Source organism: Neomonachus schauinslandi, chromosome 10 (assembly GCF_002201575.2).
Source record: "Neomonachus schauinslandi chromosome 10, ASM220157v2, whole genome shotgun sequence".
Classification (NCBI taxonomy): domain Eukaryota; kingdom Metazoa; phylum Chordata; class Mammalia; order Carnivora; family Phocidae; genus Neomonachus; species Neomonachus schauinslandi.
Genome location: NC_058412.1, coordinates 26,337,024 through 26,364,830, shown reverse-complemented (window position 1 = coordinate 26,364,830; position 27,807 = coordinate 26,337,024). Strand labels below are relative to the sequence as shown.

The 27,807-nt window shown below is 41.2% G+C and overlaps 1 protein-coding gene across 1 annotated transcript in view; it reads right to left on the bottom strand.

The window, feature by feature from the left end:
• LTBP1 (latent transforming growth factor beta binding protein 1) overlaps window positions 1-26,243 on the bottom strand; it is a 350,994-nt gene extending 324,751 nt beyond the window's left edge. Inside the window, exon 1 of the mRNA XM_044918765.1 lies at window positions 25,952-26,243. Coding sequence (XP_044774700.1) covers window positions 25,952-26,217 — 266 coding nt within the window. The 5' untranslated portion in view covers window positions 26,218-26,243. The remainder of the gene's footprint in view (window positions 1-25,951) is intronic.
• Between the last annotated feature and the right edge of the window lie 1,564 nt (window positions 26,244-27,807).

Genomic DNA, 27,807 nt, shown 5'->3' with positions numbered 1-27,807 from the left:
AAACTGTTGGACAAAATATCCAACTATGGTTGAGCTGGCGCGAGAGTCAGAGAAACTCTCGGAGGCCAGAAACAACGAGAGAGCATGAATCCAGGGAAATGAGTTGGCACCAGAACAGGAATTTGCCCTGGAGGGGCATCTGCCATTTCTGGATACCTCGATCACAGGTTTCAATGTGCTGCATGGGGCACAGGAACGAACCTGGTAAACTGTACAAGGTAAAAGATTCCACATAAGACCAAACAAATACTTTTAGTAAGTGAACCAAAGAAAACCACCCTACAGCGGGAACATGAGGATACATGGCTGTCCCAGCTAGGGCTTTGGCTGAACGTGAAAAATTAGGGTAACAACAAAAATAACCTCAGGTGAGAATTCCTCATGACAGGTCCACGTTTGTGCAAGTTTGGCAGTCAACTGAAAAATACCTCAGTGACCAAAACAAGAGCAACTCCAAATTAGGGATAAGTTGGCCTGGATGGGTAGTAACTCCAGGAACTTCTGAAAAGCAAACACAAATGCCCTTGTAGGGACATACCTGAAAACTTAGATCTAAGGAATTCTAGAGATAAAAAAAACAGTGAACACTTACTCACAATCAGAAACATAAAATACACAAAGAAATAAGACAGAAATCAGTGCGTGCATGCGTGTGCGTGAGCATACACACACACACACACATCAAACTGTAGGATCAGTCCAGTAACAACTGCCAATTATTCCACTGGGATTTTAAGATACTGGATGTAAGTATATTTAATATGCATAGGGAAGATGTTGAAATGATGACTGATTGATAAAAGATTAATATAGACTAGAGAGGTTTGAAAAATAGAACTTTTAGACATAAAAAAATAGTTAACAGTTGAAATGGGGAACCTGACAGCAGGTACAGCAGAGCTCAGTCGAGAATCAGTGAACTGCAAGAAATGAACCTCGAGGGGCGCCTGGGTGGCCCAGTTGGTCAAGCGTCTGCCTTTGGCTCAGGTCATGATCTCAGGGTCCTGGGATCGAGTCCCACATCGACTCCCTGCTCAGCGGGGAGTCTGCTTCTCCCTCTCTCTCTGCCCCTCCGTCTCTCTGTCAAATAAATAAATAAAATCTTTAAAAAAAAAAAAAGAAATGAACCTCGATGCAGCACAGAGACAAGGAAACACAGGAGAGATTAAAATACAGGGAATTGAAGGAAAAGGTGTAATAGTTGTCTAATCACACTTGTAAGAAGAAGAACATGGGAAGAGGCAAGAAGTCGAAGGGAAAAAAAAGGACTAAAAACTTCCCCAAAGCATAAACATGAATCCTCACAGGCAATCCTAACAAATTCCAAGCAAGACAAATTTTTAAAATCCAAACAGAAAAGTGACTCCCCATAAAAGAACAAGAGTCAGACCGACCACCAGCTGATTCATCAACAGTTAACCAGGGCAGCCATAAGTCCATGCAAAATGGCTTCCAAATACTGAGAAAAAACTAACTGACCAGCTACAAATGCACACCCAGAAGGATTTGATGGAATAAAAAGACCCTCACCACAGGAATTTCCAAAAGAGGCACTTTAAGAAAAACTATCCCAGAGAAAATGTATAAAATGCAAGTAGGAACGGAAAACAAACCAAAAAAAGTGGCAAATACGTGTGACGATCTAAAATAAGCATGGACTATATAAAGCTACGACAGATTATCTACTTTGCAGGATTAAAGTTTTTTTGGTTTTTTGTTTTTTCATTGAAAGCTTGAAAAATAATAGTACAGACCTCTGGAAGAAGAAATCGAAGTTTAAGTATCCTAAGGCCTTACGTTGTTTGGTAAGAAGGTAAAAATACGGAATACCCTTTGCCTTGATTAATTTAAACACAGTTGATAGGAGGTAAACATCTGTGATGACCAGTAAGAACAGAAACAGAGTAGATCATCCAAAGTAGTTTGTGGGGAGGGAGGAAGGAATGAGGAGAGGAAGACTAATCAATCTAAGAGAACCACCCCCCCCCAAAAAAAAGAAAGAAAAAGAAAAATTTTAGTACAAATAAAAGTACAAAACAACACAATAAAAATTAGATCACCCTACATGGAAAATACCCAAGTAGTTTTATAAGCAAGTTCTACCAAACATCCAATCTTACACAAAATTTTCAAGAACAGACTAGGAAGGAACACGCCCCAGCTCATTCTATTATGCTAACATAACCTTAATAACAAAATCTTATCAAAGCAATGTGAGAAAGCAGAATTATATGCCAGTCTCACTCATGAATACTGACGCAAACTGAAAGCAATGACAGGTTTAAAAAAGACATCAGTGAAGTTTATTACACAAATGCAAGGTTGTTCCAACATTACCAAGTCTTTTAATCTCCACATTAAAATAAAAGGAAACCATATGATCAAATAGATCAAATTCAACACCTGTAACAGATATTCTCAACAATCTAGCAATGAAGAGGCTGTCCTTAACTTGATAAGGGTACCTACAAAAAGCCTACAGCAAATGTCTCCAATGAAGAACAGCTAATGGGATGCCCTTTAAATAAAGGGGACCACACCCCCATCCCTGCTTCTGTTTCACAATGAACTAAAGGTCCCAGCCAGTGCCACAAGGCACAAAAACTACAGATGTGAAGATTAGGAAAAGAAAAGCATCATACATGATGTAATTCTCTGTACAAACCTCAGAATAGGGGCACCTGGGTGGCTCAGTCAGTTAAGCATCTGCCTTTGGCTCAGTTCATGATCCCAGAGTCCTGGGACTGAGCCCCACATTGGGCTCCCTGCTCAGCGGGAAGCCTGCCTCTGCCCCTCCCTCTACTTATGCACTCTCACTCTCTCTCAAATAACAAATAAATAATCTTAAAAAAAAAAAGAAAACTCAGAATATCAATGTACGAGAGTAACTTTAAGCAAAGTTTCAGTGCACAGAAAAACAGGAAACCTCATTTCTATAGGAAGGCATGTTTGAAAGATGAAATTTTAGAAAAGATTCCATCACAACAGCAACCAGGAATATTGGAGCAATAGATCTCACAAAAGATGTGCAAAATCCTCATGAAAATTATTAGAAAGTATTCAAAAACATTAAAGATGACCTAAATAAAATGGAGGTATATTACATTTATGGATAGGAAGAGTATCAAAAAAGATCATTGATACTCATATCAAAATTACATACTGGTTCAACGCAATTTCAGTCAAGAGGCTAGCCGGGTTTTTTTGGGTTTTTTTGGTTGTTTTTAAGTTACAAGCCAATTCTACAATTATGTGGAAACATAGCCAAAAAATGAAGAGGGAGTATTTGCCTACCAAGACTTGTGATACAATTATAGTACTTAAGGTATTGGCTTAAGGATAGAGACCAATGGACCAGGATAGAGAATCCAGAATCAGACTTGCACGTATTTAGAAATTTGTGAATGACGGTGCTTGCTCTGGCAGCACATATACTAGAAGTTTGCACATGACAGCTATGGTATCAGGTTTGGGGGGTGGGGATTAGTCAATAAACAGTATGTTATCCATATGGAAAATAAAAATCACATCGCACTCAATTCCAGGTGCATTAAACAAATGTGAAAGGAAAACTAAAATAGAAAACTACCTCAAGAACAATGCATTAGGGAAGGATTTTTTTTTTTTCTTTTGGTGGGGAGGGTGTGGGGAGGGGCAGAGGAGGAGGGAGAGAGAGAATCCTAAGCAGGCTCCAGGCTCAGCTGGAGCCCGGCACAGGACTGGATCTCACAACCCCGAAATCATGACCTGAGCTGAAATCAAGAGTCAGATGCTTAGATGACTAAAACACCCAGGTGCCCCAGAGAAGGATTTTTTAAAAAACAAGATAACACGGGGCACCTGGGTGGCTCAGTCGTTAAGCGTCTGCCTTAGGCTCAGGTCATGATCCCAGGGTCCTGGGATCGAGCCCCGCATTGGGCTCCCTGCTCGGCAGGAAGCCTGCTTCTTCCTCTCCCACTCCCCCTGCTTGTGTTCCCTCTTTCGTTGTGTCTCTCTCTGTCAAATAAATAAAATCTTTAAAAATAATAATAATTAATAAATAAAAACAAGATAACAAAATAAAAAAAAAAAACATTGATCCATTTACCCAGGATGAGTGGTTTTAAGCTTTGACAAGAGCTCACTACAAAAAAAGTATGTCACCTCTCTCTTCCAGCCATCCAGGATGCCGAAAGGAAGGAAGACTAAGGGGAAGAAGGTGGCCCCTGACCCTGTTGTCATCAAGAAGGAGGACAAGAAGGTGGCCAACCCCTTGTTTGAGAAAAGGCCCAAGAATTTTGGCATCAGACATCCAGCCTAAAAGGGACCTCACCCACTTCATCAAATGGCCCCACTACATCCGGCTGCAGCGGTGGAGGGCTATTCTCTATAAACGCCTAAAAGTGCCCCCCGCAACTACCCAGGTTCAGCCAGGCCTTGCACAGACCAGAGACAAAGAGAAGAAGCAGAGATTGTTGGCCCGGGCTGAGAAGAAAGCTGCAGGCAAAGGGGATGTCCCCACTAAGAGGCTGCCTGTCCTTCAAGCTGGGGTTAACACTGTCACCACCTTGATGGAAAACAAGTATTGCACACAATGTGGATCCCACCGAGCTGGCTGTCCTCTTGCCTGCCCTATGTCTTAAGATGGGGGTTCCCTACTGCGTTATCAAGGGGAAAGCCAGGCTGGGGTGTCTGATCCACGGGAAGACCTGGACCACTGTAGCTTTCACACAGGTTAACTTGGAAGACAAAGGAGCTCTGGCTAAGCTGGTGTTAGCCATCAGGATCAATGACAATGAAGGTTATGATGAGATTCACAGTCACTGGAAAGGCAACGTCCTGGGTCCAAAGTCAGTGGCTCACATTGCCAAGTTGGGAAAGGCAAAGGCTAAATAACTGGCCACCAAACCAGACTAAGTGTACACTGAATTTTCTGCACATAAAAGTAATAAAAATTTCAGCCAATGTAAAAAAAAAAAAGGGCACTTCACAGAGTGTATGTCTCAAAATATCTCATGAAACAAAACTTACCCATAATACTGATTTTTTTTTTATTCTACTGTGTAAAACTCTTAAAAACGTTTAACAGAAGACTTACACAAAAATGCTCATCACAACACTGATGGAATAGCCAAACACTGGAAATTCAGATGCCCTTCATCAGGAGAAAGGATATATAAATTGTGGTATATTCATATAACGGGAAACCATAAAAAGGAAAAACAAATGAAGCCCCACTATAAACCCTCAGGATCATCCTTGGTTCTCAAAGCATGGTCCCGAGACCAACAGCATTAGCATCACCTACAAGTTTGTTAACCAAGCAAACTCTCCTCCCCAGACCTACTGAACTAGAAACTAAGGTGGGGAGGGCAGCAAGTCAGGTTTTAGAAGTCCTGGGGGGGGGGCGCACCTGTGTGGCTCAGCTGATTGAGTGTCTGACTGTTGATCTCGGTTCACGTCTTGATCTCAGAGACATGAGTTCAAGCCCCACACTGGGCTTCATGCAAAAAAAGGAAAAAAAAAAAAAAAAAAGTCCTGCAGGTGAATCAAACAGACTCAAGTCTGAGAGCCACTATTACAGGTGAAGATCAGTCACACCCGGGCAAGAAAAGCTAGTCTCAGAAGAAATAGGTTTATTGAAAAGTGAAACACTGGCTAACCAAAATAAGTGTTAAAAGAACTACCAAAAAATATAATACAACTATTTTAAAAAGCAGAAAATGATTAATACAAGTTACTCTGTGGAAGAAAGAGGGTAAAGTATGGAGAAAGGTCACACCGAGCGCCTCTAACAATGACAGCGTTTTATTTCTTCAATTAGGCAGTGGATATGAGAATTTTGGTTTGTCATTATTATCCTTGATGCATGTGTTGTAAATTATAGTTTTTTGTATGTGATACTTTCTAAAAAAATTTTTTAAAGTAGCACTGGAAAAGAGGAAAACTTGAGAACATATAAAAAATTACGAACATAAAGTAGCATAGCTCATATGAACTCATTTCTAACAAAAGGCACAGGAAAAACAGAATGCACAGCAGGTGCTGAATATTTGTAGACTATTAAATGTTTAAATGTTTACAATGATTCACATGCTTCTTCATTCTTCTGTTCCCTCAAATTTTTCCACAGTGCATAATTATCCAAGACGAAAGTTTTATATAGAGCATAACAATTCACAAAATAATTCAGTGCCCACCCTACTACCCCTCCCATCTTTAAAGTGAGTCTCTTTACCGGACATGAGATCCAAATCCTGACTAAATACACAGTATAGCCTAAGGGGAAAAAATGGGTTTCAATTCCGGGCTCAAAAAGTATTTTTCTTCTCTAATTTTCAAAAACTTATTTCATGGAATTCCATTCAGTTTTGTTTGTCAGACCTCCACATAGAGGTTCCTAGCCAGTTAGAAGTGATTTTTTTTTCTAAACTGGAAGCAAAATAAGGTGTATGTGTGTGTTAATATTAAGACTGTACAACAAAACCTCTTACAAACCATACAGGGATTGCCCCCCAAAACTCATTTGTTCTTAATTTATTTTCTCCACCAGCAATGTGTTGCTAAAATCACAAGAGAATAAAGCGTTGCTCGTATGAATTAAGTCCCATCCATTTGCAACAACAGGAACCAAAGGATCAGCTTCAGCATCCAAAGAGAGGCAATTACGCACAATGAGCAGAGGAGGTGGGTCGAGGTTGCACTGCCAAGAAATGACATATTCCAGTGGATTCAAACCACCCTCTTCAAATTTTGGCATTCTGTGGTACAAAAATAAAACCGGAGTTCATTGGAAAGCAAAGCTTGCCACCTGCTGCCCAATGGCATAATCGTAAAAGTTCAAATCATGTCCACATTTCTCAACTGAAATCCTCTTAGGAATTGATCAGCGTGGATGGTTGCATTTTCTATATTCGTTCATTAGTTGAGTCTTTTTTAAAGAAAGAATATCAGCCCCAAAGTTTTTAAACCAGATGCTATTTCAAACCCTTTACATAATCAACTCTAACCAATGTGCTTAAAAAAAAAAAAACACCCAACTTCCCAACTATTACATATGTTGTGTATATAATAAATCGGCCAAACTGCAGTTGTATCTCTGATGGTATCCAGACCAGGGAGGAATGCCTTTGAAAGCATACCAGTACTGTCCTACATACACTTCCACAGCCTGTCATCGTTCTAGAGGATATGAAATACTAAATCCACTTTCTGATCTATGCAGACTGTAAAATGCAAACATTCATAGTTTAACTGAGGTTTCTACACACTCACATCACACAATTTGAAGTAGCAAGTCCAGCGAACCAAAAAGAAAAAACTTGCCCACATGTCACCATTGCTTTGTCAACTCTACCCATTTAAGCTTTTAAAAATCTTCATTAATATTGATGAGCATTTCTATCGCTTAAATGTTTCTAGTATTCTTCGTTTCAATTTCCTCTAAGAACATCTGAACAGTAAAACCATTTTCAGCCTTTTTTTTCCCCCCTTAAGAACGAAACCTTCAAGTTTGGTCTCATTTTCTGACTCTGTAGATCTGTGTATCCATGCCATCATGCCCGTCAAAAAGAAACTCAAAACGCTCGTAGGAAAAAGTGAGACTCTGAATTGGGGGGCGGAAATACCATCTGAGAGGAAGATATCCTGAAAAGCCATCAACGGGCTGAATCAGGAGAGAGAAGGTCTAAGGGCTGTTCCATGTGCTCTTCTTTCGCCCAGGAACCTGGGCAGGTGTGCAATTCTCAGGAGCTTTATGGCAAGCAGCCTCGTCACACCACAGTGAGAACTCCTGACTTGGTTCCTTGTGAAATAAAGCCTTTTCAATCAAGGCTCCGGCCAGCAGGAACGTGTCCATATGCAAAATAGCACCAACGCTCGTTGACGTTTCTCAGTTGTCTGGGAACTACTATGAAGCAGACAATAAAAAACAATTCATTGTCAAGACAGATGAGATGGCACCGTAATGTCGCACGAGTTCCTAGGGTGTGTTTTCTTCCTAAACACTAGAGGCAGTGTCTCCATACAAAAGGAAGCCTGCCCAGCTGCAGCCAGTTAAGTTTCAGATACTGCTGCTTCTGCGAAATAGCTCACACACACACACACACACACACACACTCTCACTCTCTCTCTCTCTCCCCTCTTTTCCTATGGCTGGCCTACCCCTTTCTTCAAAAACTCGACAGGAGCTATGAATTCACGCACTATAATTGCTGAGTGTTTCTGATCAGGCAAATATCTCTTTCCCAGCTCTCATTTAATCGCCCACAACTGAAGTGGTCTGAGATCATAAGGTGTGTCAAGGTTTGGCTCGATCTTCCTGAGTACTATGTCTACAAGTCAGAAATGGTGCCTGGTGTGATGATACGGCGAGCTACTCTTTTGATTAATTAATTTCAGGCCCGTTGATGCCAGAACTAGACTTTGATGGAACAGGTCAAGTATCTGCCAGTGAAGGGATTAACACTACAAAGGCTTTGTCCTATAAAAATACAGCTCTCCACTAAAAACACCAAAGTAATTACTCATTCTAGAAATAGGAAAGGAAGAAAGAAACCACAGGTATGGGTTATTTGCTGAAATTGAAGAATATTTACTTGAGCCCTAGCACAGTTCCTGGCCCACAGTAAGTACTCAATAAATATATGTGAAATTAGAGGTCCCAAATCATTTCTTTTGGTTTCTTGCCAAAGACTTTCTAGTAAAGCTTGATCAAAAATCCTTATGGGTTTTTTTCCCCAAGTTTTTATTTAAATTCTAGTTAACATGCAGTGTAATATTAGTTTCAGGTGTAGAATTTAGTGATTCATCACTTACATACTGGTGCTCATCACAAGTGCCCGCCTTCATCCCCATTATCCATTTAGCTCATCCCCCACCTGCCTCCCCAACAGCAACCCTCAGTGTGTTCTCTATAGTTAAGAATCTGTTTCTTGACACATGAAAAAATGTTCAACATCATTAGCCATCAGGGAAATACAAATCAAAGCCATAATGAGATACCACCTTACACCAGTTAGAATGGCAAAAATGAACAAGACAGTAAACAAAGTGTTGGTGAGGATGGGGAGAAAGGGGAACCCTCTTACACTGTCGGTGGGAATGCAAGCTGGTGCAGCCACTCTGGAAAACAGAATGGAGGTTCCTCAAGACATTAAAAATAGAGCTACCCTACAACCCAGCAACTGCACTACTAGGTATTTGCCCCAAAGATACAGATGTAGTGAAAAGAAGGGGCACATGCACCCCAATGTTCATAGCAGCAATGCCCACAACAGCCAAACTGTGGAAGGAGCCGAGATGCCCTTCAACAGATGAATGGATAAAGAAGATGTGGTTCATATATACAGTGGAATATTACTCAGCCATCAGAAAGGATGAATACCCACCATTTACATCGACATGGATGGGACTGGAGGAGATTATGCTAAGTGAAATAAGTCAAGCAGAGAAAGTCAATTATCATATGGTTTCACTCATATGTGGAACATAAGGAATAGCACAGAGGCCCACAGGGGAAGGGAGGAAAAACTGAATGGGAAGAAATCAGAGAGGGAGACAAACCATGAGAGACTCTGGACTCCGGGAACCAAACAGGTTTACAGAAGGGAGGGGGTGGGGGGATGGGGTAACTGGGTGATGGGTATTAATGAGAGCACATGTGGTGATGAGCACTGGGTGTCATACACAACTAATGAATTGTTGAACACTACATCAAAAACTAATGATGTACCGTATGCTGGCTAATTGAACATAATAAAAAAAAAATCCAAAAAAAAGTCTGTTTCTTGGTTTACCTGTAAAAGAGGTTCATTTGTTTTGTTTCTTAAATTTCACATTTGAGTGAAATCATATGGTATTTGTGTTTCTCTAACTTATTTTACTTAGCGCAATACTCTCTAGTTCCATCCACGTCATTGCAAATGGCAAGATTTCATTCTTTTGATGGCTGAGTGATATTCCAGTGTGAATGAACATCCTAAATTAATCTGAATATAAAGGTGATAAAGACAAGTTTTTTTTTTTTCTTTCTAAGAGAAGCACAGTATTTCTTCACTGGCTTTGGGAAATATTTCTGATTTTGTGAAAGACCACACTAGCATTATTATCAAGTAGCCTGGGGCTGGACTGATTACTTCCCAGAGCAAATCAAAAACTTTCCTAGCAACCTGTAGGTCTCAACAGCTAAGTTAAAAAACAAACATACATGAGGTCTGAAACAAAATTGATGATTTAACATTACACAATAATGAAATTTGTTTCAGATTTCAATTACTGTTAATTCTTTTTATTACATTATTTTCAATAACAACTAATGAGAATACAATCCAACTAGAAACCAGATAATGCAATTCAACTATAAAGATATGCAGACCCGATCGTCATGTAGGTTGTTAGACACCTGTGTTTATGCCTGTGCCCAAATATCCAAGGCTCACTTTCAGCTCAGTAATGACATCATAAACAATGTGGGAGTTCAATCACCTACTGGAGGGGGAATATCAGTGAGCTGAACACGAAAACCATAGAGCAGAGGCACAGAGATTATATTGGAAGGGGCAAAGGTAACATGCCATGGCAAAAGCTGTGGGGCCAACAAAGGTAAATAAAGGTAGAAAACTGGAGTCTGATAACATCTGAAAAAGAAAAAAGAGACCCTGACTTTTCTACAGAGCATGATGAATGGTCACAAAATGCATTTTGAAGAGTGTTAGTTTGATCAACACAGAAGGAAATAGAATCTGCTTCTCATTACAGGTCCATGAACTTGAATCCAGGGACAGAGTGGAAAAAGAAAAAAGAAAGCTTTCAAAGACAACCCCCCATCTTCCATTCCTGAAGTGGCTAAGATGACAGATTCTTTGACTTAACATATCTAGAGAGAGAGATAAACATTAGACTATACCTAACTCCTTAGGCTGCATCCAAAGGAAGCGTTTTCTGGACTGTTAGTCTGCATCCCTTCTTTTTTTAAAGAAAATTAGATTTCCTCTCCAGTGGTCACTGTGAGAGGGAGGTGGGCTACAAGGCCGGCTCCCTCAGGAACATTTCTCTCACCTACGCATCAATCTCCTGGGCCCTCCTCACATTGCCACAGACCCAGCCTGACCTGGCTCCCCTCAGGTAATAAATCTTCTTCTTCGGGGGCATCTCTCCATTTCTCACAGCCCCCCTCAAAGGCACTCTCCCCAACTGTCAAGGCCTTCCATAATCTGGATCTACCCACTCAATTTCACTTCCTACTGTTCTTCAATTCCCCCGAAATAGATCAATCTCCCACCTGTCCTATGGAAATCAGAGACTCATTCCGACCGTATCTTCCATCCTGTCATGTCCTGTATGTAAAGGCCAGTCTCACTTTCCAAGTCCTCCAGATTCTGGTAAGTCTTCCTTTATTCCAGTCCCTACTGATGGCTCCCTTCCTTATTCTCCACTAGAATCTGTAACAGGTACTACCTAATAAGTCAGTCAATAAGATATTATCCCACATTATTAACTATCTTTCTAAGCATGTTAGCCTGATCCTCCAACTGGAAAGTCTTGGCATATGGTTGGCACTATTTGTTGACAGACTAAATTAAAAATTATAGAAAATTGATCTTTGTATTGCAGAGGTGGGGAGAACAGAGCTTCTATATTCATTATGGTGAACCTAGGATAAGGCAACTGGGTTAGAAATACATTAAGAATGGGCACCTGGGTGGCTCAGTTGGTTAAGCGACTGCCTTCGGCTCAGGTCATGATCCTGGACTCGCAGGATCGAGCCCTGCATCAGGCTCCCTGCTCAGTGGGGAGCCTACTTCTCCCTCTGCCCACCCCTCCCCCTGCTTGTGCGCTCTGTCAAATAAATAAAATCTTAAAAAAAAAAAAAAAGAAATACACTAAGAACTATTCAAGCTTAGACAATTAAGATGGTTCAATGTTACCTGAAGATTTATGTTTGGGTCAACCACCAAGCCTCTCATAGGACTGAAGAATTTTGAAATATATTACCCGAGTCATTGATTGTATTCCTGTCCTCCCAGGTGAGTGGGAATTTTCAAAAATTCAACTTAAGAAGTTTCTGCCAAATTAGGGGATAAAAAATTCAGTAGATACTAATAACATTCTCTGTATACAAGGGCCCCTCCCCACTTTGAGAGTTCTTGAAATGTTTCACAAAATAGGGGGTGTCTGGGTGGCTTAATCAGTTAGGCATCCATCTTCGGCTCAGGGATTGAGCCCTGCTTCTGCTTCTGGCTCCCTGCTCAGCAGGGAGTCTGCTTCTCCCTCTGCCCCTCCCCCCACTCATGCTCACTCACACTCTAATAAAATCTTTAAAAAAAATGTTTCACAAAGAGATCTTTAATATGAAAAAAGCTCTTACAAATAAAAAAAGAAATTATAGACATTACATAGAAATTCTATGTAAATAGAAATTTATATGGGATAAAGAATGTTAATAGATTATTCATATAAAAATACAAAGGGCTAATAAACATTTGGAAACTTTTCAACCTCAATAAAAAAAATAAGAAAAGCAAACAATTTTTTTTATAATGTTTTATTTATTTATTCATGAGAGTCAGAGAGAGAGAGAGGCAGAGGCAGAGGGAGAAGCAGGCTCCCCGCCTAGCGGGGAGCCCGATGCGGGATTCGATCCCAGGACCCTGGGATCATGACCCGAGCCGACGGCAGAGGCCCAACCATCTGAGTCACCCAGGCGCCCGAAAAGCAAACTGAATTTTATCTGTGAGTAATGTGATAAAATCACACTCCACAGGAATATTCAAAACCACTAATGCTTTACAGACTGTAATTCATTTGATTTATCAATGTCTTATTTGACAGTGACCACATGTACTCTGTTCAAATTATCAAGGATCTGAAATGATCTAATACAACCTATTTATTTTCAAATAAAAATCACTATTTAAATTAATACAAAGCAACGTGGCAACAAAGAAATTAAATCAAGGAGACTGCAAAGTGTTTCAACCTTACATATATTTCTAGGACACTAAATTCTCCAGCTATTTACATTCACAAGTCACCTTTCAAGACATGCAAGCAATTGTGTTGTGAAATGCTTGCCTCATTCGTAGAAATGGGTTTTTTAGGAATTCTTTTTTTCTCCTTCAAAATAGCTTCATTAAGCCAGGAGATAAAGAAGAGCTACAGCAATAGAAGAGGAACAGAAAGAGAAGAGTTTTGTGGAGGGCCTAGAAGGTGCATGGTTGTTGTACTCCCTGAGTGAGGTAGGGGAAACAGAAAGCATTTCCTCTCAAATTCCTTTTCTCAGAGTGAAGTGTATCCTAATAATCTCAAAATGTCTATGTCGTCTTCCTGTTGGAGTTAAGAACATCCTTCCTAGAAATATAATTAAGAAGGATTAGCTGCTGCATAAAGAGGCTTTGAACAAATTAAGGAAGAATGATGTCTCACTTTAGACTCTGTCCATCAAATCTCCAAATACCAGCACTTGGCAAAACACCAACATCCAGCAAAGAATAAAGGCAGTGCACTTCACAAGCAATAAAAGTGATACCTATGTCAAGAAAGCCCTAAGATGAGGGGCGCCTGGGTGGCTCAGTTGGTTAAGCATCTGACTCTTGATTTCAGCTCAGGTCATGATCCCAGGGTCAAGGGATCATGCCCCACGTGGGACTCCCTGAGCCTGCTCAGCGCGGAGTCTGCTTGTCCCTCTCCCTCTGCTCCTCCCCCCTGCTCGTGCTCGATCTCTAATGTGAATAAATAAAATCTTTAAAAAAAAAAAAAAGGGGCGCCTGGGTGGCTCAGTCGGTTAAGCGACTGCCTTCGGCTCAGGTCATGATCCTGGAGTCCCGGGATCGAGTCCTGCATCGGGCTCCCTGCTCAGCGGGGAGTCTGCTTCTCCCTCTGACCCTTCCCCCTCTCATGCTCTCTCTCTCTGTCTCTCTCTCAAATAAATAAATAAAATCTTTAAAAAAAAAAAAAAAGCCGTAAGATGAGAATTTTTAAAAAGGAGGTTCTGTGTCTGTGGCAGACAGTCCAATTACTTTTTAAGGATTTGAAAACAGCTTCTACATTGGCAACTTAGAATAAAGAAGTAACTGTCGCATTTTCTCCTTGAGACAGGACACATTTTGGTAAGTGAACCTTGATCGTTTTGAAAATAAATAACTTTTTGTCAAACAACAGTGTTTTACTTGCAAATTCACTTAACAACTCAAATTTTTCACCACTCCTCTATCTTTTTTAGGTTTGGGGCTTCAAAAATACTGTGCCAATTTTTTTCATAATTTTGACAGCAAAGAGTCAGACAAGGGTGTATAAAAAACAGCAAGGAGAATGTAGACTAAGAAGAGGTCAGGTTCAAGTCCCAGCTCTGTTACTACCCACCCATGTGACTCTGGGCAAGACATTCATCCTTTTAAGTTATAAAATTTTATGATCTGTGCTGGATGAAGATGTTGGAAGATGGAAAAATGATTGTACCTAATACATTCTTGTTCCATTTCCCATTACACTCAAATAACTCTCAAAAGGGGCAAAAAACCAGGATTAATTCTTTTCAAAGACACTGATATCGATAAAATATTTCTTCGCATTTCGGTGAGAGCTAACTCCATGAATCATGTAACTCTGGAAACATATAAAGTCTAAGTGAAAAATGATTTCACTATAAGTGAAAAATAGCTCTAAATAAAAATAATTAAAGTTTGCCTGTCCCTCCCTGTTTGCTGTTGAGAACTGAGCCCAATCTTCCATCAAGGTACAAATCAATTAATATTTCATTAAATATTCATGAGGACTAGGAAATTCAAGCTCATAAAACAGATTTTCTGTGTCCATTTCAGACTGGCTGCCTGAGCTTAGTGGTCGCTTTTCGGCTTGCTAACGTGCCTCTCAGTGGTCACTGGCGTTCAAGGAAGTGCAAGGAACAAGAAGACCTGACGTTGCAAAGGTCAAGAGGAGAAGATCCAGAGAACTAAACAGAGTCTGACCAAAGAAAAATCCTTGTAACGGTCAGAGATACACAGCAAGTGGGTCCTAGCATCACCTAGAAGCCCCACCGTAAGGATGCGATGTCAGGGCCAAACTGCTGCCCCAGAATGGGGTGGGGGATGACAGAGTCAAATTTTGCCTCCTCTCATCAGTGACTCATTAGACTGGGCTCTTCGGATTACTTTGAGGAAACTGAGGCAGCTTAGCCATTGGGTCACTATTTGCATTCCTGCATGGTCGGACCTCTGGATTCAGAGTAGGGTTAGTATCACCTACATGTATCCATTCACCGAGGGAGCATCATGCCAAGAAGAGTAAATCACACAAATTGAAGTGAATGCTATGAAGGGAGGGGATGGGGAAATGGTGTCACGGGAGCATCTTTGAGGGAATAACAGAGGTCTCAGGGAATGCTTCCCTGAGAAAACGGAAATCAGTAACAAGAGCAGGTGTTAGCAGGGAAGAGGAGCACGGGCAAGGGAAGGGGCAGACTGCAGACAGACAAAGGGTCAGGAAGGCGCTGGACAGGGTTAAGGAGCTGCCTGGGACATGGTGACAGGCTGGTGCCTGCGCATTACGACAACCAGGGGATAAGGTACAAGGTGAGACCAGGGAGTCTGATGTCCCGGGAGGGGAGAACTCATCTTTATCCTCAGAGCACTGGAAGCCACTGACGGCTCTTATGTAGAGCAGGGCAAGACAAGACTTATATTTTGAAAAGATCCCTCCAGTTGTGGACCAGACTTCATACTTGATAAAATCCCACCTAACCCTAGTGGGTATAGGAACATTCTCCAATCCACGATTTAATTTCATCCAGTCTTCCCAGTTCCTCCTGCTATCCTGCATAAACACACAAACATCTTGTCCAGAAATAGCAGTCCTGAAAAATGACAGTCATTTTTTCCTGGATTAGTGAAATCTGGGGTTTCTTTTCTCCACAGTGTTTAAGGAGACACTCTTTCCACTTAGAAGTTCCTGCCTCTGGGGCCATAGGATCAGCTCTTTCTGCTAGGTCATCTCTAACACATTCAAGGAACAGATAAAAAGGTCAAAAATATACTTCACCTTGAGAACCACAGTGAAAACATACTAACTAAGCATGTTTACCACACAAATTAACTTGGTTTTTTATTTCCTGTTTATGCTTATTATAATGTGAGTTGTACTCATCACCTCCCTCACGTGGGACTTACATCTTACAGGTTTTTTATTCTGATCCCAGGCAACGCTGGGGCAGAGAATAGCTATAAAAGTTTAGTCTTAAAATATAGTCTACACATTGCTTGCACATAAACTGTTAAGCCAAGGAAAACAAGGAAAGAGGATTTAGTGCAACGCTAGGGGCACACTGGAAGGATTCATGGGCAGTATCTATGGAATGCCAGACCTACCCAAATGTAAAGAAGAATTTTTACTGTAATCTACACAACACCCAAAGTCAGGTTCGAAAACATATTCTCCAGTTTGGGCTCAGCCATGCAGGCCAGGGCTAAAGCTCATGGGTCCCATGTGTCCACCATGTTGCATTCTGTCCCAGCTGCTTATCAGTGGATCCGTGTGTGCTTCCACCCCAGTTCCTTCATCAGTTTGCAGCAAGTCCTTGAACAACTAATTCATTTCCAGTGCACAAATTTATTTCAACACAGAATAATCATATAGGAAATACATTATCAGGCTTAAGGGCCCCCATCGAATTATGGAAGGAAGGGGCATTCCTAGCCCTTTCCCCACTCCTCTCCATGTCTGCCCATCCCTTCCTAAACTTCCCCCAAGATGGCTGCAATCAGAGCCCGCAACCCACTTGTCTAGTGCTTGGGGCTGTTGTATGTCAAAAAGTACTTGTTTATGAGTGGTGTTGATTTTTCAATCCCAAGCTTCACAAGACTAAGGGCTTAAGGGCCCCTCCTGCTGCCTGAACAGCTCTAGGATTTTGGTTTTCCCCTCTTCCAGCCACTACAAGTGCCTGAGGGTGCTGGTCCCAAGACTTCAGAGAACAGTGGCGGCCACATTTAGGCCTTAAATCTATGTGAAGTGCTTAAATCTAACTTTTATCAGAGTCATAAGGTCTGGCTATGCTATTAATTGAGGGTGATTTGATGATTATTTACTATCCCTTATGATTATGGCTCACTCTTGAGTATCAGGGAAGATCACAAAAACAAGACTGGGTCCTTGAGAAAATACTCTGGAAATCAGAATAATGGCTTTAGCATTATTACCAAAATAATTTTACCAAGCCCCTCAAAGATGTCCACATCCAAAACCTGTGAATATGTTAGGGTACCTGGCAAAAGGAAATTAAAGTTGCAAATAAAATTAAGGCTGCTAATCAGCTGACCCTGAGATGGGGAAAGTTATCCTGAATTATCCAGATGAGCCCAATATAATTACAAGTGTCCTTAAAAGTGGAAGAAGGAAGAGGCAGATGAAAGGGAACTGGGACAGCATAAACACTCAGTAAATATAAGCTATCATTGTTAGTACACAACATCAAAACATCATCTTGATTTCTAGCAATGAAACTGGACAGCAAACTCTATCCCAGCACTTGCGCTTTTTAATTACACACTTTGAGTTTCCAATTCCTTATGTACCTTTCATCAGAACTTAAACCCAGTCAGCTGCTGGTTCTATCTCAAAACTACTCCTGGCCAAGCTTTCCTCGTAGGACTCGGCGGGGTGCAGACAGGGCAATGCACAAGTGCCCTCCACTCTCCTTCCCCTGCCTCCCCCACCCCCATCCCACAGTGCACTCTTCCTGCCAAGTCCCACTCAGGAAAAAAAGATTCCCTGCTTCCAGTTCCTCAAACACCATCTCACCCACCATCTTCCCTAAGTGCTGACAAACAAAATAGTGCTGACCAACAGATGATACTAATATGATCACACGTTATACAATGGATCATGAAGTCTTTCTCAAACCTTGGCATTGCTATGTCCCGTTGGGAGTGGTTTTCTGATGAACTCACAAAGGTCTTCTTCTGGAATTCCCATACATACCTACCTCCACAGCATTATTCCTAAGAACCAAAACCTAGAAAAATTCCAAACATCCATCAAGAGCAGAATAAATAATAGACTGTGGTATATTCACACGATGAAATAGTCTCTGGCCCTGTACATGTGAACTCCAGCCACGCACAACCACATAGATGAATCTCAGACATAACAAGGAGTGAAAAAATATGCATTACATGATTCGTTGATAGATATGCTGTTGAAAAACTGGATTTCTGGTGTTAGAAGTCCAGACAACAGCTCCCTTTGGGAAGGAGGGAGAAGGCAGATCTAGGAACAAGGAGGCTTATGTGGTGCTGGCAATTTTCTACTCTGTGATGTGTATGGTACTTACAGGAGTGTGTTATCGCTTTGGGATAATCGCTAGGCTTAATGCACTTCTGATTTGTGGACTCTATGTATGTAATCTCAATTAAACTTCAATTTTTTAAGTTTAAAATATGCATATAAAATTATAAAAGCAATCATTGATTCAAATTATGAGTTCTCACCCCATCCCTACGGTGTCATAAAATGTACACTAAAATCCTTGGATTGAGTTTCTTTTCGTCAACTGTCTGCCACTGTGCCTTTTTTTCCACATCAGAAAGTAGGATCAAGACCTTCACTGCATAGACATGTTAGGTAGACCAGATACACCAGGAATGCAAACTACTCTGCAAAACGTTCAGGGCTTTCCAAAGGCAAACAGCATTATTCCAAGAGAAAAAGGTTAACTCCTTGCAATATAGGTAGGTATTCATGAGACAATACTCAAACAAGGATTTAGACCTTATTTTTTTTCCTCTAGAAATAACTCAAAAAATGTATTAAACATTTATTGTAGCCCTTCTGTGTACCTATGGTAATAAAGAGATGAAAGACTGTGTAGTGAGTGTTATGATAATGGGGAGTAGAAGAAGCTACAGAAGGGAGCCCTGTGGGACGATCAGCAGAGTGGGGGGTGAGGGTCAATACTGAGCAAGGTCCCCCCCCCAGGCTGAGATATCATTTGGGGAAACTGCCCATTCAAGTATTGACCATTTTCTTGACTTCTTTCATAAGTTCAGGTAAGATCCCAATCTCAATAATTATGCTACAAAACGCTTAAAACTTCTCCCCAAAGTTTTAACTGTTGGTGTAGTTTTATAATGAAGGTTCCCCCCCTTTCAGGGTAGTATGAGAAAGTCCAAATAAAGTGAATGAGCTTACATTTCATTGTTGTTGTTGTTGTTGCTGTTAATTAGGAGGAAGTACTGGAAAGAACATTACACTAAGCCCCCCACCCTTGTAGATATCACAACATATCATTTTTGGGTTTTGGTTGTTTTTTGATTTTTTTTTTAAGATTCACAACCATGGTGCCAGGAAGGTAAGAACAGGGCAGAGATAAAGGACAGTGTGGCACTGTCTTCTCCACAGCCCAGACATCACTCAGCACTGCCTCCCATCCACTGACCCATGGTAAATGCAATGTATTCAGTTCTCAAGAACTTTGAAAGTGGAACCCATCATCTCAATGTGGATTCTAAAGGGCCTTGCCTATATTTAGAAAATATCTGGCATACTATGAGCTCACTTGATAAATATAGAATGCATTTGAATTACTCCTGTCTTTTAAAAGAACATTTGCTCATTTGCTTCCTTTCTCTTCACCGCATCCCTGGGAAGAAGAGAATGAAAAAGAGGGAGAGTTAACGCCATTAGATAAATGCAGTCCCCCTCCCCTGGACTGAGACATGACAGGATTTTTCCAGGGAAACGAACCACCATCCTCTCTAACATCAGGACACCATAAGATGATGAAAATAGCCATCACCAGGGAAGAAAAAAGATGGGACACATGTGGGCTCCCTAGATAGATTTGACATCCATATCCTGAGTAAAACCAGACTTCCTTCTCAAGCTCCAAGAGAGGGAACTGGGTACAGTGTCTCCTTCAAAAGTGCTTCCTCCTTATACCGTACAGATAACAGCTTCCATTTGGCAAAGCAGTGGTCATTTGTACCAACCCTCTCTAACGACCAAAAGACATTGGCAGCTAAAGAATGGTCTTCATGACCTCCACTTGTGGTTCCATGGTCAGTGCCTATAACATCCATCATGATTAACATGGATAAAGACAGACATTTTGGGGCTCCTGGGTGGCTCAGTCGTTAAGCATCTGCCTTCGGCTCAGGTCATGATCCCAGGGTCCTGGGATCAAGCCCCACATCGGGCTCCCTGCTCGGCAGGAAGCCTGCTTCTCCCTCTCCCACCTCCCCTGCTTGTGTTCCCTCTCTCGCTGTGTCTCTCTCTGTCAAATAAATAAATAAAATCTTGAAAAAAAAAAAAAAAGACAAACATTTTACACAAGTCCAAACAGTCTCAGTGAGCAACGCTGAGGACTAACGATAAACTTTTATGGGGCACTTCAATATATATGTGAATAATTATACTGACAGGTGATGAAAAATTTCTGGAAAGCTGAACAGTTTTGAATTTTGCTCCTTTGTCGAGTCTCCCCGCCATAACTTAGAAGCATTAACACCTTTTTACATAGAGGATGAAAGACAGACGCTAGAGATGCACCTGTGACCTAAAAGTGGCAATTCTTCAACAAATACGTTGACAGCTCCATACAGAGAACATCTACAGGATACAATCCTAGAGTAACCTGAAGTGTTAATATGGAATTTTCTAAGGACTTCCATATTATAAAGTCAAGAAGGAGTTCAAAGAATCGGAAGTGGCTGTCAAAATTTGCATACAGCATGAGGAGGCAACATTTGGTCTTTTTTTAGCTTACGGAGTAGCTGTGATGTGGGCCAGCCAAAACTGGGAAAAGGAACACCATAATAATGAACAACTTCCATGAAAAGCATGAATGAAACTACCATCTACAGCAGTGACTACCACCAGGATGCCCTGGCCAGGGTCTTTCCAAACCAATACCTGACCAAGTGTCCAGACATGAACCACTGATACCCACTTGCTTTTAGTCCCTGACAGGGAAGAGAAAATGATCCCGCCTATTCATCCATAAAGCTCTGTCAGAGACCATCCATTCACCAAGTATCAACCACTTCAAAGACCTTGGAGATCCATGATATTACCAAAAAAACTTTCAAAAACAGCAGGATGAGAAGACTTCCACATCCCCCCTTCCTCCCACAGTCCCAAGCTTGGATCATACCTAATCCTCTTTACCTTTGCCTCCCACATTTCATGACATGCCAAGGTTTTTCATTTATAGGCACTCCTGAGTTCATGTCCTTCCTCTACACCTGTCACAGAACCATCCTCCAGGGACCTCTCAGGCTAATCCACTGCAGATACCACAGCCAGATTAATTTTCCAAGGCAGAAAAAAAAAAATCACAGCCTTCCTCCCACTTGAAATTTTCTTTTGATTTGTTCTATTGTTGTTGTTATTCTTCATTACAGAAAACATCAAAAATAGAGTTCTGTGAGAAACCTCATGGACCCATCATCCAGCTTCAGTAATTACCTCCTCATGGCCAATCGTGTTACCTCTACACCTCAACCCACTGAATAATTTCAATCAAAGCTCAGACAGCGTATGACTTCATCTGCAAATACTTTAATATCATTCTCCTTACACAACTATAACATCTTCATCACAGACCCTCAAATCAACAATCATTCTTTTCTATCATTAAATTTCCAATCAATGTCATCATTTTCATGATTCACCTAATACATCATCATCTTTTTCTTTTATTTACAATTTTTCTTGAATCAGGATGGACATAGTCCAAACATTGTGATTAGTTAGCATGTTTCTTAAGCCTCTTTTAAACTATAGTTTCCCTCTGTATTCCTTTCTTTTTTTCTATTTTGCTTTGTTGTATCTTTTTGGAATTGTTTTGTTAAAATTTTAAGTGTTAAACTTGGTTTTTTAAACCAATCCTTAAAACCTTTTATTACCACTAGTCTGCATCTATATCAAGTTCCAATCAAATCATATCCTAAATGTAGTCTTTTTTTTTTAAATACATCCAAAAATTCTTTGATAATTTGTCCCTTCAAGCAGAGCAGCTTAATTTCACTCCTTTGAGGATGCACTCGACTTAGGGACTCACTTCTAATGAGTAGAATGTAGTGGAAGTGAAGGTGTATATTTTCAAGACTGAAGACCACAAAGGCTCTGTGGCTTTCTCCTTGCTCTCTCCAGTGGGGGATCACTGGCCTTGGAGGAAGCCAGTGGCCATGCTGTGAGGACTCTCAGGCAGTTCTGCAGAGAGCTCCACGTTGAGAGGAAGTGAAGCATCCTGCTAACTAACGGCCATGGGCATGAGTGAACGCCAGCCCTGGTCGAGCCGCCCCTGCAGACTGCAACCTCATGACAGACACTGAGCCACAACCCCCAGCTAAGCACCTCCTGGGTTCCTTGCCTACAGAGACTGTCAGACAATAAATGTTTATTGTTTGAAGCTGCAGAGTTTTGGGGTGATCTGTTACACAGCAGTGGGTAACTAATACATCATGATTTCTGATGTCACATCGTTGCCATTCCTGGAAATGCCCTTCTTATCCAGTTCTTTGTGTCCAAATTTCACCATTTTTTCAAGCTCACCTTCTCTAGAGCCATCCCTGGACCCCCACTTTCCCAACACTCCAAAATCTGGAAACAATTGCTCCTTCCTTTGATTTCCTAAAGAACTCAGTATCTGGTCCTAAGTCAAGCTCTCTAAAACCAATCTGGCCAAAGGTAAAACCAATTCATCTACGGCTCACCTACGTAAAACGTGTAGTTTTAACATTACACAGTTTTACTAAAGTCACTGTTCCTGCAAACATGCCATGCACACACCCGTCTTCAGGGTTCATGCTCTCACTTCCTTCAGGCCTTTGCTTAAATGTCACCTTCTCAGTTGGGTCTTCCCTGACAGCCGATTAAGACCACCAGAGCCCTCATGCCTTCCAACCCTGCACCCACACAGCACTCCTGGCCCCTGACTACAATTTTCACCACAGCACTTATGATAATGGTTTAATTATGCCACTTTCAAATGTCTCCCACTTTGCAGACCATAAGCTCCGGGAAGGCAGACATTTTGTGTATTCGTTCATTCTGTATCCTGCACCCCTATAATGGTGCATGCATGGGACACAGAATGTGTTCAATAAGAGCTTGCGTAATAAATGATCAAGACTGAAGGGCTTCGTATGCCACATGATGAGTATAACACTAAATACACATTTTGATATTTTAGCTATCTTTATGTCTACAAGCACCTTAAGGGGGCTTCATCAATCTCCTTCAGTAGATAAAAATAAAACAAAACCTTGAAACCCCCTAAAGGAGGCAATCTTAAAAGAAAAAAAAAAGGTAACTTAAGAATTGTTAAATCTCCCAAAAGTAGCCAAAAATGGTCCTATCATCTGTGTTCTTTGGCGGTTTGATTAAATAGGGTTTCACGTGATTAGGTCATTACCTAAAATCATCTGTGGGCCAACTGCACCCCTGCCTTGGCGTCTCTTGCAAGTTACAGCTCATAGATCATTTCAAAACCTCCTCAAGAGCAGAAATGGATCTTGTACATTTTAGTATGATGTATTAACGTATAAAAGTTTATTAAGAAATTGTCAGAATTAGGGCAACTGGGTGCCTCAGATGGTTAAGTATCTGCCTTCAGCTCAGGTCATGATCCCAAGGTCCTGGGATAGAGCCCCACATCGGGCTGGTTAACAATGGCATGGTTAAAAGGGTCTTCATTCAGCAGATGAAGCCTCTGAAGCAAATGTATCTACTGACTTATTTTTCCAAAGCCGTGTTCGAGCTGAAACCTTAGCCACCTCTTTGACTCACAACATTCTTCTCTAAATTATACTGCTGCTACCAAAAAAAGAAAGAAAAAGTTCCTCCTTTATCTGACTTCTGACATATGGTTCTTACTAACAATCTATATATACACATCACAGAGGGTCAAACTGTAACAGTAGATGGTGATATTCAAGATGAATGAGATCGCTTGTAAATTACTTCACAGTTTATGTAAGTAGTAACACAAGAAAAAAAAATAATCGCAATGCACGGTAACCTGACTCTCGATTGCCAAGGCACTGTTCAGCACGGAACTGTTCTTTGTTTTTAAGATGCAGGACAATGCTGGAAGAGAGATGTCTAGCTAGGGTATCACCAAAGCTTTGTATCATTTCAAGGACACACAGTTACATTCATGTTCTGGCCCAAAAAAGCACCACTATCTTTTAGAGAAAGCGTCAGCAAATCATAAGAATTCTTATATTCTTATGATTATTTTTTAATGGTTGAAAGGGGGGGAAAAACAAAACAAGAATATTGGGTGACACATGAAATTTATACGAAATCCAAATTTCGGTGTCTGTCAATAAAGTTTTATTGGATCAGTCACACGTGTCCGTTTATGCATCATCTACGGCTGCTTTTGTGTTAAACAGCAGAGTTGAGAAGCTACAACAGAAACCATATGTCCCACAAAGCTGAAAATATTTATGACCTGGCCCTTTACAGAAAAAGTTGCCATCCTCTACTTCAGAGCACGGATGCTGAATCTTACCTGCCTCTATTTAAAGCCTAACATGTGTTAATATTATTCACTTATTAAGTGTATGACCTTGACCAAATTACATAACCACTCTGTACCCTCAGTTTCCCTACCTGTAAAAGGGGGGCTAATCATTGTACCCACCTTCTGGGGTCACTGTGAGTTGTAAATTAAGAATACAGACAAAGCACTTGAAAAGAGTCCCCGACATGCAGTAAGCCGTGACCACGGATTCGCTGGAACCACCAATCCTTCTTGTTGCAGGCTGCAGGATGTGTTCTCCAAGGGAAATGCTAGCAAAGTGGTTAGATTTCAAACTAGCCCCCCGAATCTGTTTACCATGGTAGAACTGAAGGATAAGAAGAAATGAGAGAAAAAAATGAAAGAAAAACAGAATGAAGAGCAGTGAGGAGGGAATAAGAAGACAGAGGAAAAAGTATGAGGACCCCACTCAGCAGGGACAGTAGGTGGCCTGCTTGATGGGGAAGTATAAATTAGGGTAATTTCATCTATCCTAGCAGATTAAATAACTTCTGTGGGCTGCCTAGGTACTAATCACCATGTGGAAGCTGTCTCTAGGGGGGGAAAGTATTCCAAACTCCCAGCAAGTGACTTACAAATGAACCTCTGGGTCAAGCCCATTTTCAAGTGGAGAACTTCCTGTATTTTACATTCCTAGACAAATGACAAGTGAGAGATACAGTACCTTCTACATCTTGTTATACATGTCGAGTAGCTAATTAAAAGGAAGCAACGTGCGTAAGGACGCTGGGCGGCGAGGAGGTGCTCCTCGGGCCACTCAGAGGAGGGCAGGGATAAGCAGTCTTATCCAGGAGTCCTCATTGTGTTCAGAATGGCACTTACTTCCAAACACTAAGGAAAAACCATGTTCCCATAAATAGAACACAGGCTCATTCACCAAAAATGGACCTGGGTGGCAACTGGGAGGAAAACATGGTGTTAATAGAAGAGACACTTAACCTGCTACCGAGGTTGAGAAATGCTCTTTCCCAGGGCTTCCGCTCACTTGAATACCTTCTCTGTGCAGAGCGGAGTTCCTGCCATTTCCATGTATCTTCGCAAACTTCCCTCACTGTTTCCCTTCAATTATTTCAAAACTCTAGACACTTCTCCCCACCCCTAAAAAAGAAGAATTTTTTAACTCACAACTGCGCCACAAACAACTATCTTTCTTATTCCTGTCCCACCTTGATTCCCCTAGTCCTCTCTAATGCTTTGGTTTACATTTATGGTCAATCTTCCCTGCAGAGGCTAAACACATATACCAAATACGTTTAAGAGACCTGATGTGTAAGCATAACATGTAAAACCTTAAGGAAAGAAAAGACATCATTATCCAAGTGATTTTAGCAAATTGTGCAGGAAAAGCAGAGTGATTGAAAGCAGGGCATGCAGGGCATCCAGGACAATAATTAAGGTGCTCCTGAGTGGAGGCAAATTGAAAACACTCACTGAGAATGAATCTGCTGAGAGAGTCCTACTGAAGGCTTCGGCTTGAGGGTCAAGGTCATCTGGGCCATGGGGCTGACTCGTGGTAGACTGTCTGCCTTCTTCAATGAAGTGTGTTTTGCTGCTTGCTCAGGAGGGACCCAGGAGGAAGCAGCCCCAGGATTCTGCCCTCCAAAGCCTGGTGACGAGGTGTCCTGGGCAGCTGTGGTCTCACAGGCCTTGCCCTTGGTCCCCGGTTTACACACACAGAGTTGAGGCCGGAGACACATCCCTCCGTTCTGGCACGGTGGAACACAGCTTGCTGCAGAAAGACAACAGAAGACATGACTTTGAAGAAAAGCATTATAGACATCACAAATTCTTCCAAAGCCTTCACATTAGCACCAGGATTTTCCCCAAAAAAATAAAACTGTATTTAAAAACACAATGGAGGGGCACCTGGGTGGCTCGGTCAATTAAGCATCCAACTCTTGGTTTTGGCTCAGGTCATGATCTCAGGGCCGGGAGCTCAAGCCCCGCATGGAGCCTGCTTAAAGTTCTCTCTCTCTCTCTCTCTCTCTCCCTCTGCCCCTCCCCCACCACCACTCACACTGTCTCTAAAAAATAATTTAAAAAAAACATGATGGAAAAGATGATGATGATAGCTAATATTTATTAATGGCTTCTTATGTGCCAGGCACTGTTCTAATGAGGTATCAACAATTTAATCCCCCAGCAACTGCTGTAAGTCGATGTTTTATTTTGCCTATTTTACTGATGAAGAAACAGACACAGGGTTATGTAACTTGCCAAAGGTCACACGATTATGAGTAAATAGAAGAGCTGGGAACTGAATCCAAGTGAACTGGCTGCAACATCATCATTCTTAACCACTTTATTAGAATGCCTCTCAGAAATGCATCAGAAACAAAGGAAAAGCTTAAGAAAATGCTTTGCCCTTCTTTTTAAGCTGTGCTCTGTAGCTCAAGTTTAAATTTTAGATATCCAAACAAGACTCGGCAAAAAAAGCCCAAGTCCCATCTCAAACTCCAAAAAGTGCAACAGTCTTCATCTGGCATAAGCTTTTTGAGCTTGGAGTGACTGTTTGAGAAATGGAATCCAACCCACTTTTTTGTTTTTAAGGACAGAAGGATGCCCAGATTGAGAAGCATCCAACATACACTTTTATACTTTTGTTTTTAAAAGCCAGTGCCCCGTATACCATTCCTCCTGTTACAATGAAAGGCAACCAAAAAGAAATGAGCTCTTTATCTCCTTTTTGATAGGATGCATATACTCTGAATCACCAGAACTTCAGTTAGAGTTTTCAAGTTGGCAGGCCTATGGGCCATGGGTAAGGTAAGTGGATTTCATCATAGGCAAGGTACTAGAGGAGTTTAGAGGTGACTGACTTAAATTTAATTAGGTTGATGTTATAGTCCAACGGACAGGATTCCTTCAGTTTCTTCTTTGTTTGTCCAAATGCATTGATTTACACCAACTGATTTTGTTATCAGTCCACTTTTGACTTCAACTCTTGGTCCTCGGGCAGATCACACTACTGCATCTCCCATAAAATTCAATGTCAGATTCAGTCCACAAATATTTACAAAATAGATGAGGGATATGAACCAGAGCAGGCTCAGTTATGGACGAGCCAAATGACCACGACTAAAAGCTCTTTGACCTCCTGTTCTTCTATAAAAGAGAAAAGATACTTTTCCCATCTTCCTACAATATGATTCCTATTAGTTACAGCCAATAATGATAAGAAATGACCATCAAGTGCCAGAACACTAGGCTGACAACTTTTCCAAAAGTGGGAAAGGATTCTTAAAAAGCAAAGAAAAATGCAGCCAACTCCCTTGGTGACCTTGGGG